Genomic DNA, 12431 nt, shown 5'->3' on the forward strand with positions numbered 1-12431 from the left:
TCCACTGCAGGTGAAAGATGTGGGAACTAAGAGCTAAGTCATGGAACAGAAATCCAATCCAAGCACCACAATACACAGTATTGTGTCTTGTTCCACATTTTAGCAGCTGATGCCATCCTTTACTCACGTTTAACTAAAGGCCATGAAGCTTCACCTTACTGATGGAGCACAACATAAAGAGTTACGTGGATTAAAGTACTGGGCAAAGACTAAGGTGCTGACTGCCAAACCCCCCCCCCCCCCCCCCCAGGCATGTTTACCAACTGTGTGTGATCTGTGCCGACTTACCTGCGTGCCAATGTTAGCAGGGAGAAGGAAAGTATAACTGAACAATTGTTTCTTTGTGCTTTAATTAACAGTAAACAGGGTTACTTGGGCGAGGGGGTCATTTAGATTGAGGCCTCAACTCGATAAGAAATATAACCGTTCTAAACTGTGTTCACAGGCACACACACACCATCACCGGTGTCCTGATAGTGCAAGCGATAACCGCTTCCCCTGTGAATGTGTCCTCTGGTACAACAGGATGCTGAATGAAGCGATGCGGGACATATATGCAAACTCATTCAAATAAGCCCAAACTTTTGTTTTTAATGCTGTTCTTGATTTGTCCCTAGAATTACATGATTTGGACAATAACAGGGGCGCCAAACTTGGAATTAATGAACTCAGTAGTTTGGTTAATGTCATCAGTTATAAAGTGTGTTTCCACTCCCGGTGCACAGAGAGTGGCTTTCATGACAGATCATTGCAATGTAGGGTAAAAACAAGTCACATACCTCACTTTGACATAATTACTGAATGCATATGGTCAACTCTAGTCACAAGTCTGATTAAGAAGTGCAAATGTCACTGATTGGTATCAATGCTTTGTGAACTGGTCTACTTGTGCTTTGGCCAATAATCTGAGCGCTCACTGTGATTGAGACAGCAACAGTCTACCAGCTATCCACCACATTAGTGACTAAAGCACGTACTGTTTTGCCTTTTTTGCCTTATCCGTGTTGTTGGTAAACACTGGTCTGACAAAGCCCTTATGCTGACGGAATAAAACAAACGCGTAACAGATTTCACAAAGCCACGGGACGATCGACCAATCTAGTTTTTTTTCTCTATACAGACAGACAACTCCAGGCCCAGGCGCGGTGGACCAGTGGAGGCCTGTGGTGTGTCTGCAGAATATACAGTATATCTGATGTTTGCAGTATCAAGTCTGATGTCCAGCTCTAGCATCCTTAAAATCACACATCCGCATCCTTTTTGCAGCAGATACGACTCTGCAACAGGCATCCGTGTGAAGACACGTCCACGCATCGATCAGACGGGACGTTTCTCTCCTCTTGTCCCGCAGCGTGAGTCCAACGAGCTCAATCTGCGGCCTGATGACGGTGGTCGGCTGTCCGTCCTTCTGCGTCGTTCATATCAATGAAGGGAAGTAAATAAAGGAAGTGTGTGTGCGTATGGGCACGGTTGTGTTTGAATTCCTGCATATAAAAGCAGATCTTGGATTTCTTAATCAAATCAGTTAAACATCATCCTTTCCCCTTGACTTCCCTTTACACTGGTGTCCCCACATCTCCCACTGTCATCGGTCTGCTCGGTCCAGCTCTTTCCAGTTTGTCCAACACACCAACACACTGTTTAGTCCTCCTTACATCAATCCTGTCCAGCAGGCCAACGGAGGAACTTGTGCGGCACACACATATACACACAGGCATTCTCGCACACACACACACACACACACACACACACACACACACACACACACACACACAGGCATTCATCCTAAATCTTTTACATTGTTATATATCAACACCTTACTAATCCAGGATACAAGTTAACAAGATGGACATTGTGTGTATGTCCATGTGTGTGCATATTGTATGAGTGTGTCCATTCTGGTTCACAGGTGCCTATGGGCATATACAGTGTGTGTAGGTAGGTGTGTGTGTGTGTGTGTGTGTGTGTGTGTGTGTGTGTGTGTGTGTGTGTGTGTGTGTGTGTGTGTGTGTGTGTGTGTGTGTGTCAGTTGGTCTCATAGGAGGAAAGCAGCGCGGCGTCCACAGGCTCCATGCAGGAGGGGCAGGTGAAGGATCTCATCAGCCAGTCGTCTATACAGTCCATGTGGTAGATGTGCATGCAGGGCAGGAAGCGGATGGGGTCTCTGTATACAAAGTCCATCATACAGATGACGCACCTGTGCAGGTGAACACGGGTACATTTAGTTAGGGATTGCATGGACAGCAGAGAAATGCAGAAAATAAGTTCAATAAAATGTGCATTTATCTAAAAGGCCAGAATATTAGAAAGACATTGAGTATGTATAACCATCGGTATTATAGCAGTGCACACCAATATTGACATTATTGTGACAACAGCAAACTTAACGTGTTCAAATGCATGGGTGGTTTTGTCGGTTACATTTTCTGACTACTAAAACAAAACAGAAAATATTTGAATAGAACTATTTCAGATACTTTGGCATTGTTTACATTTTAACTCGATCTCAGACAGTGAATCTAGACCATCATTTTAAAAGACCCCCCAAGCACCCTGATTACACCCAGATCACAGATCACTCCGCATGGCTACTCACTCTCTGATCTTCTTCTCAGAGCTGTCCCGTCCTGGGTCGTACACGCCCTTCGGGAGGTGCTGGATGAGTCCGATTCGCTGTGCGATGCGAATCTGCTCCTCCTCCGTCAGCTGAGTGGCCAGCCGGGCCTGGCTGGGTGTTGGGTGGTAGACGGGCACATGGATTTGCTCCTGCAGAGAAAGAGAGAGAGAGACGACCACATAAAAAGATCAGACTAAAATGTCTTGTGGGGAGGATTTACAGAGAAAAACCAAGAGTCACAATTACTTTCCACTTCATGCAGACACCTTACGAGCAAAGACATTTGGTTGGTGGTCTGTTTCTTTTTTCTGACAGGAAATATAATTATAGATAAGCTGCAACAAGACTTATACTCTTTGTTTCCAAATTACCTCCACACTATGAACTGGGACATGAGTGTTTATTTTATTACAGAGAGACAGAATAATGTCACCACCTACCAGTACAATACCGGAAAGCATTAGTATGTAAATCCCTCACGCTGACTACACAATGAAGGTCTGAGTTGACTGTAAGAGTTTCACAATCCAACAAACAGCCCTTGTTTTAATATGTAATTATCCCTCTGAAAAAAGAAGGCCTGTAATGATTCATTACAAGCCAGACAATATTCATGGTCCTGTTGTGGGATTCTAATCGCAGGCAGTAGATGGTAGTGTTTCCCCACGCCTTGTTCAAACAGCCGCTGCAGCAGACAGCTCCATGGTTGCTTTCACCTGACTTGCTTAGGGGATAAGAAATGTTTTCAACCTGAAACATAATAAAGATAAACTTAACTTGACCTGATTACTGTAAAAGGTATTCATTAAACAATTTCAATTAACTTTGATTTAATCATCAGAGGACACAGAAGTCTACAATAAAGTGTAATGAAAGATGAGTTCTGGTAAAGTGTTCTCCTGGGAGTTAACCACAAATATATAAATAAATAATAATTAATAAGTATCTGTGAAGTCATGTAGCAGGTAATATCTGTTCAAAGACTCCCAAGTTGACGCTGGCCTGCACAAAACTTCAAACCAGCCAGAACCTCCCAGCCCCGCTACACTTTGAGTCAAGTGAACGTGAAGATTTATTTATGTCTGTCAGCAATCTTTTACATATTGGTGCCCAACACCACATAAGTAAGAGTTTACAGTGTGAATGAAAGTAACATCAAATCAAAGTTGACAGATTTTCAGTATCAGACTGTCATGAGTCAATAGAAAGAAAAAAAAAGTGAACGATGTGCGAGTACCTACACCTACAGTATGTTACACTGTAAATATACAGTATATTGTTAAGATATTTGAATTATACTTTAAGTATTTTCTAAAAAGAGGATGAAACTTTATTGCCAATATCAAGTCCAGCTCGAGTATTAAAGCTGGTTGGTAATCTTGAGTAACCAGCAGGAGTAATAAGATTATCTCCCAAAAATATCATGATGAAGGTTAACAATGAACATGGCTACTGTTAGAGCTCACAGCTGTCAAGTGAGCAGCTTGCGGAAGACTCCAGTCGAATGCAATGAGCGCAGGTAGACAGGCAGGCAGGTAAACAGGCAGGTAGACAGGCAGGTAAAGAGGCAGGCAGGCAGGTAGCCCGAATGAAATGATTGGACGGCCTTATTACAGTCCTGCAACAGATACCGTATTGTTTCTGTTTTTTTGTCAGAGCATTTGATTTAACGATTGCCGTCGGAATGTAAAGAGAATAAAAAAATATTTAAAAAATGTTTTTATTAGAATTACCAAAAGTTACCAACCGTTCTTAAAGAATTGCACACAAAAAAGACATAAAACTGAAACAGTAAAACATTGAGGTGAAAGTTTGAACACCTGTTCTGTCTGATATGACTGTAAACTGAGGATCTCTGGGCTTTGATGGACATTTTCTGACATTTAGTAGAGAAAACGATCTGGCCTGCAAACCAAGCAATAGTGAAAATAATCGATAGTTGCTGTCTAAATAAAGAGCTGTTTCCCCAAAGACGTATTTATTGTCAAACCCTTTTATATTATGAATCGCAGGACCATTAAAGCTGTAAACACAGAATGCCATCCACGATCTGTGAAAAAATAAAGCTTTTAAAGAAATGACAGATAAGTGAGAGTGATCTACAGTTTTATATCATTGCATTTGAAAAAGTAGAATCCTTTGAAGGCTAAAACATATTGTAGGGTTTACATAAATTCAGGGGAGAATAGGTCCACATATATATAGTTTTTCCGTCTTGTGCACTACCCACGTTTCTAAGTATCTTCCTCCAACAGCTTTCTATTAACTCCACCCACTCACTTTGCGGTCTATAACTGTGGTTCTTCCTTCCGTCTCTCTGTTCTCAACATTCTGACAGTCACTACAGTCTTTTGTGGTGCAAGCAATAGTTCCTCGTGTCCCTGTGTGACCCCGCGCTTCAGCCCGCTCGCTCTCTTCTCCCCTTACAGCGAGCCAAATCTTCATGTCAGCCACCGGAAATGATGCAACAGCCTGGACGTGGACTAATCCAAGTCCAGTCTAATGCCATTATGTGGGGGAGAGGAGAGGAGACGGGCCTCAGCAGGAGAGAAACCCATCTGCACCCTTTAACAAACATGATTGTGTGTCTGATCTGCCTGCAAAAACAGCAGGGACAGCAACTGCTGTGCTAACCCTTGGTGTTCGGTCGCTCTCCATTTTCTACTGTCATTCTGGCTGAATGGCAGTAGGCGGGGGTTAGAAGTTCATTCAGAGCCGAATGGCAGGGTTGAGAGAGGGCAAGAATGTATTTCAAAAGACAATTTTCACTGCATTGTAGCCTCAATCCAACTCTTAACAAGCTATCTTTTTTATGGTTTTCATAGAACAAGCGAGCCAGCACAACAGCAATTTTAGGGCAAGAGTCGGCATAACTTCGGTAGGCGAGGCTATCAGCTGTTCCCCTGACAGCCACTCCGTTCACCCTTGTCAAAAGGAGACGGCAGCCAGGAATGAAAGCTCCAGACGGGGCCTCAGAGGGGGGGGGCAGCAGCTGTACTCTCTGTGTGCGTTAGGGCGGCTAACTGTGCAACGGTCAGCAATCTCTTCCTCCACACATGGCGTGTCAGCTGGGCTGTGACAACTGCTCATTATGTGACCTCAGGTCGACCATAGACACAACAATCATAGCGAGAGAGAGAGCGAGAGAGAGGTCTGCCAGGCCCAGGCGGCTAACGGTGAACGAGGGAGGAGGTGAAGATTGTAGACACCGAGGAATTAAGAGCGAAAGTGAAAACAGATAGATGGGAAAGGGGAGGTATGTGCCCTCGCTACTCCCATCACCCTTCACCGATTGAAATTCAGAAAAAAACAAGAGTGGGGAAATGAATGATAGAGGCACTCTCAGCCCACAAATACAGAAAAAGAAACAGGCCACAGCTTCAGCTTCAAGAGCACAAACACACACAGCGCCCAGATTCCCCCCACTGTCGTATGTGTGTATTGATGTATGTGTGTGTGTGTGTGTGTGTGTGAGACCATGTTAAGGATGGGAAATCAGGTTAGAACAAGACAAGCTCCGTTCACAAAAAGCATCACAAGAACGCTTTCAACTGTATTCCTTCCGGGTGCTTCCGGGGATGGGGTCACTCTGATGGCAAAAACTGTCACACGCTCTTGTATTCTGGAAATATTACCGCTTTATTTCAGCTCAAGTCATGACACAACGTTTACAAAATTGCATTTGAGCAGCGTGCAGACTGCTACAGTAGAAATGTATGGTGGATGTGGGAAAGGGGGTTGCAGACAGGCGGCATGGTGATGACTGGGCAACATTTCTGTTTATAACACATGGTGTTAGAAAAGCCTAGTGACAGGACATTAGAACAAATTTGTCGGCCAATCGTCCAAACCTCAATCGTATCCTACTTGTCAATGGTTGCAGTATCTTTAGTGCAACTTAAGCAGCGTCAATATGCACTTAAAGGGAAGAAACACCGGACACATGAAGCGTTAGCAGGCTTTGAAATCGTAGCTCTCGTTCTTGTGACTGCAGAGTAACAAAATCTATGAACCAGACCTGCAGACACACACAATACAGGCGCGCATGCACTCGGTTCATCACACAAACATGCAACAATGACAACAATGGGAGGAGGACATAAGCATCACAGGATGAGTTGTGTTAACGTGATTGTGATTGATAATGTGTTCCTTACTTCAAGAGTTATTAACGCTAGTATTTATGAAATGAAATAATAAACAGCAATCTTAAAAAAATATTTGTATTTATTTTACCACTATTTACAAGCTTATCATGCCAGAGGAGCATCCGCCAATCAAAGCAAGTATCAGATATTATATAACAGCCTTTCACTTAGTTCTACCACTGTCATATAAGGACCAAAAACCAACGCGATCATATGAGCCAGGGCCGCCAACTGTCATTCGAAGGAAGACGAGAAGTCAAATGTGAGGGAGGTGTGGAGACAAAGGAGTGTTGGTCATCGTCGTGTGTGCTCAGGAACAGCAACCCCTGTGTGGCTGTGCGTCAGCAAAAGCCCACAGACCAAGAATCTGACCTTCAATACAATGGCTCGTTTGTTCACACCCCCAATGTACTGTTACCATGAGGTCGAGACTGTAGGTAATCGGTCAAAAGGGGCTCTCTGATGGGGTGCATCACTGGCATACGAGGCTAAAAAAACAACAACACTATGTGTGATTGAATTGACTTAATCCTGCCTGAACACAGTGAGGGAGCAGCATTATTTTCCTGCCTTCCCTGATTGTAGCATAACATACAAGAATGCTCGTTTAAATGGAGGCACCTGCACACCAGCCATGCTAAACAGGTCAAAGGGAATAGAATAGCATTATTACAAAGAACAGAAAAGGCCTTAGGCTACCTGTTAACTGTCTTCTTCATGGGTCATAAGTAGCTCATCTACAAGTGTAGTTTGGGTAAACACATTTTCCATATTGGTCGATAAAGATAGATTTTCGGCAGCTGGTATACACGGCAGAAACTACAGCCACAAAATATACCATCAGCTGATATTGCATAGCCTCCTCACGCCAAGAATAAAGACAAACAGAAACAGTAACACCGTGTAATATAAAGAGGAAGCAGCCTCGTTACCACGTTATTAATACATACGCCACTCATGCAAATGGCCGATCGGCTCCTTCACGGTCAGAAGACGGATTTTCATCGCGGTTGAACTTTTGCATTCATGCCAAAAGTATGCTTGAGAAGCTGAAAAGCGTCCTTCTTTTCCAGACCGTCTCAGCCGGTTCTTCCCATCTGCTGCGCTCTCCCACGTCAACACTCCAGGTTTGACAGCTAATTATAAACAACCTCTCAAGCAAACTTTTTCTCCCCATTTCATGACCAAGCTGGCCGAGCTCAAACCAAACTGCTGACTGCAAGCCCTTTCATCTTGATGGCAAAGGCAGGTGGTTGACAGAATCTGTGCTTTTCAGTTTTGTGTGTGTGTGTGTGTGTGTGTGTGTGTGTGTGTGTGTGTGTGTGCGTGTGTGTGTGTGTGTGTGTGTGTGTATCCACTACAGTCAGGGGTGTGTGTGTGTGTGTACCCCCTGGTCTACTCAACCATCTGAAAGTAGACCTGGCCCTGTTTTTGTGCAGAGCAGCAGGCGCTTATTTGACATGTTTTAAATCATTTCTTACCCTCTTAGGCCTCCATGTTCACACAAAAGTGGGAGAAACGGTGGGAAAAGGCTGAAGTGTATTGAGAAAGACCAAGTTCAGCCACACACACACACACACACACACACACACACACACACACACACACACAGTGAATCTTTTAAAGTCTGCAAGGTGTTCCAGCCAACGAGGTTTGGCCGTGACGCTAGATGTCACAGCAGCATAAAGGCCTTTGTGCCAAACTGAATGTAATCAATGAAAACTCCTGTCACTGCTCCCATCTCTGAGACTTGTGACAGAGACAGGGCCATTACAAGCAGTACCAGGGGGGCGCGCACGCACACACACACACATTAAAATGCCAACACACAGGGGGGCCTTATCTCTCACAGCCCAGTCCCACAGCGATGAGTCAGCACTCGTCTCACCAGCTGCTTTCCAAATCACAGCCCTCAACACACAACGCGTCGAAGCGACACACAATGCGTACGCTTCACAACCGCAGCCATCACAGTATTAGGAGCACAAACAGAACCTCCCTCTGCTTTGAAGCCTCCCCGGTTGATAACGACAACAAACATGAACCGGACTCACACACACACACACACTCACACACACACACACACACTCGCTCACTTTGAAATCATTTTTGACGAGACATTAAATGGCCCACTAGCCTAAGTGGTTGGCTCAGAGCTGATCTCATCCACTTTAAGTCTTAGCTTTCAACAGTCACCCTTCCACCCATTCTATGCACACCGTAGCTACATGGACTGCAATATTCTCTTTCACACCCTGTTTTACTGCAAGACCTGTTACATTATTGCCTCTGTAGAATGGGGCGGGGGGGGCAAAGAATAGAAAGGTGTGTGTCCTTGTACCTGTAAGCATTTTCTAGGATAGTCAGTAATAGTATAAAAAGTATTTACTACATGTTTGAATTAAACTCACTCCCTGAATGTCCAGGGATCAACAACAGGAACAGGACACAAGTTATCCAACACCTATATCACTCATGGGGGGAAAAAGCAATCGACCCCGTTATCTTTATGACCGACTGTGCTACCTTCAGCAGCGACTGCAACCGACACATCTGATAAGTGGACATCAGTCTTTCACGTCGCTGTGTAGAGGAATTTCGGCTCACTCTTCTTCGCAGAATTGCTTCAATTCAGCCTCATTGGAGCGTTTTTGATCATAGACTGTCCATGTATGTTCCTTCCACGGCATCTCGACAGCATATCGAGTCAGAACACCCCAGAATTCAGTGCTTAAAAATACAAATATTAAATGAAATAAACGGTGATGTGTTAAATATTCTGTGACTTTATTGTATTTTTTATGGGATGGGTTGCATGATGACATAATGAATGTCCTAATTTGTTACTCAACATTAAAAATAATGCATCCACCCATCTCCCTTGCTTGTTTTTTGGGGATGTAGAAACAATAACAGGCTTGGATTTGAGTCATTGTCTGTCTTTCTGCAGCTTAATCCCAGCCAGAGCTCATCTTTGTTTTGGATGTGACGGATGGGATTTCTGGCATCGTGTTTTTCACCGCGAGTAGCAAAACCTCGCCCCGCGTTCACCAGCACAGTGAGAACACTGGCCTTTACACACAGGTCCGTATACTTGACAGCTTTTAAGAAAAACGCCAAACTAAATTTCAAATTGAGTATAGTGGAGCCTTTAGTTGCCTTTCTAACACAAGCAGCGCTTCCAAAGTGTGTTAATCTGAACTGCAAGCACACGAAAAATGTGCGCTGTGTTCTCAGGCTGGGTTCAGATGGCGAAGGTGGTGATTACCGTGGTCACCGGGGAGAAAAGAGCTGGCAGGCCTGAAAGAGCCCATTATAAGTAGGTTTTTACGAGTTAACCCTCTTGTGAAACTGTCAATACAAACAAACTACTCACAGATTTTCTCAACACAACTGAAAGCTTAGTTAGAGCTCTGCCAAAGAAACCAAGCAATGTTTGTGCCGTTCGTTACAGCACCACTCCTATTATACCAGAGCTGGCTGCTTTGGCCTAATTACACACCGTTGTGTGCCAGACATGACATACTCGTAGCAACCTGGAGATGGAAGCATACCAAGGACTCCTGGCCCCGTTCAGATAGCATCTTTGACTGAGTCTGATGCAGGGCCTCTGTCGGGTGACATTCCACTGATACTAAATGACAAAGACTACGGTTAGGAACCTAAAATGTTACCAGGAAGTTTTAAGTTTGCAAGCACTGCCCTCACCTCAGTTTGTGCCTCTCGTGTAAGACATGACAATGTAGTGTGTGATAACCATGTGCTACATAAAAACAAGTAAATAACATACATGTAAGTCTAGTAATTGGAAATGATTGTTGGCCATTTTCCATGCCCTGTCGATGTGATTGCAGCTTTTAAGACGGACTTTAATACATAAACAAAGAAAGAAAAAAAAAGATATATCCATTATTGGTTTGGGTATTTTAAAGAAATGTGTTGATAATGAAAATAATGAAGCACCACACTGACCTCACCAATAAAGGTGATAAAGTGAGATCTATAAGGAACCAAAAAATACCATTGAGCCAACAGCCGGAGATGTTCTGGTCATGGTTAGATCTACAAAAGGGGAAATGAATAATCTGTGTTTATGACATTTTAAATATCCATCTGACATCTTAACATCTATTTGTCTTAGTACCTATTCATGAATAGAAAGTTAAGCATTTTAGAATCCAGTTAAACAATTAGGAACATTTTTTGAAATGTCTGAGACAGCGGTGCAAATGTTTCCCCCTCGTGTTTTTTATCTCTCTTGCAAATACTTACAGAATTTAAGTAGTTTTCTAAAATAAAAGCTCTCGTGACCGGAGACCACCTTTAGTTCCCCATGTTGTAAAACACTTAAACCTACAGATAAGGCTTGGCTTAACCTAGTAACAGGAGAACTCTCTGCTAGGGCCTTACATAACTCATAGTACCAGCCGCCTCTCAACATAGCAAAACACACACAAGAGAAGGGTGACACCGTGAATCATATCCATGGCTACACATGGCCAGGTCTGTTTACAGACGATCTAATTCAGGAAATAAGGACACCAGACAAACAAGCTGCTGCCCCTGAGGGGACCAGGGAAAGAAGCAGCTGATAAAGTTATGAGAGACACTATTTTACAAAGCTAGCAAAACTCGGTTTAATAGAGAGCTGGGACTCGTTTCCAGTCAATTGAAATACATGATTCAGTGAACTACAGCCCACAATAGATGTCTTAGATCATCTCCATTTAATATGAGCCACAGCTACATGGTTCAGTGTGTTTGAATGACAAGTGTTGCAAATGATGATATCGTGCTGCTGTCATAAGGGTGAATCATAATGTGACTTCAGGGGAATGGTAGACAAAGACCTTCGGATGTAACAAAGCGGATTAGTATCAAAGCCGTTTCAGGCCAAGAGAGTTATTGTTGTCAGACACCTTGGTGTCTTCTTCCTCTTCTATCGGCTACAGGCAGCAGAGCATTGCTGAGCCAGACACGTCAGGATGACATCATCAGAACTTCAGGCATTTCATGGATTTGATTCATCCAAAAAAAACACAAGCTGGTCGTGTTGTGGTCCAAACAGTTGGTCAGTTACCTGATAGGGGGGCGGTGGCTCCTGGTCCGGGTCTCCGTAGCTGGCCCGGTCCGACTGGGATTCATGGAGCAAAGAAATATCATCCGAGGTCGGAGATTTGAGACAGTTTCCCATCTCTTTTGCTCTTCGGTGGAACTCTCTCTCGCTCTCTCTCCCCGTCTCTCGCTGTCGCTTTTCCGAACGTTACACAGCGGGATGCGACGGGCCACTGTCACAGATAAATGTCAGCAGACGAGAGAAGGCGTTTCTCCATACACAGCTGATGAATCCGCTCTCCCAGACGGCGGGAGGGCTGCTCAGTTCAACAACAACAACATTACCTCAGCTAGCAGTTAGCCACACAAAGAACTAGCTAGCTCGCACAAAAAGCTAGCCCTCGAGAGCATCTATACTCGGTTTGCTGACGTTTTACGACGGAAACAACCTCACAGAATGTTGTAGTAGCGAGACGAAGAACATATGAATATCCTTCATTTAAAACGACAAAAACCTCACTGCAGTGTTCCTGTCTGAAAGCTTCTTGTATGTCAGGGACTTTCCAGTTTGCAGCTGCTGAAGAACGACAAAAGGTGGCGATGTAGCAACA

At 44.0% G+C, this 12431-nt stretch overlaps 1 protein-coding gene across 1 annotated transcript; it reads right to left on the reverse strand.

Annotated features, from left to right (window-relative positions):
• Window positions 1-253: 253 nt before the first annotated feature.
• Window positions 254-12395, reverse strand: rnf11b (ring finger protein 11b). The gene is made up of 3 exons (XM_079157886.1): window positions 11846-12395; window positions 2597-2766; window positions 254-2197 (listed from the first exon to the last, which is right to left on the reverse strand). Exons 1-3 carry the CDS (start codon window positions 11957-11959, stop codon window positions 2026-2028), a joined length of 456 nt encoding a protein of 151 aa, XP_079014012.1. The 5' UTR covers window positions 11960-12395; the 3' UTR covers window positions 254-2025.
• Window positions 12396-12431: the final 36 nt, after the last annotated feature.

Source organism: Pholis gunnellus (assembly GCF_910591455.1).
Source record: "Pholis gunnellus genome assembly, chromosome: 4".
In the NCBI taxonomy this organism is placed as follows: Eukaryota; Metazoa; Chordata; class Actinopteri; order Perciformes; family Pholidae; genus Pholis; species Pholis gunnellus.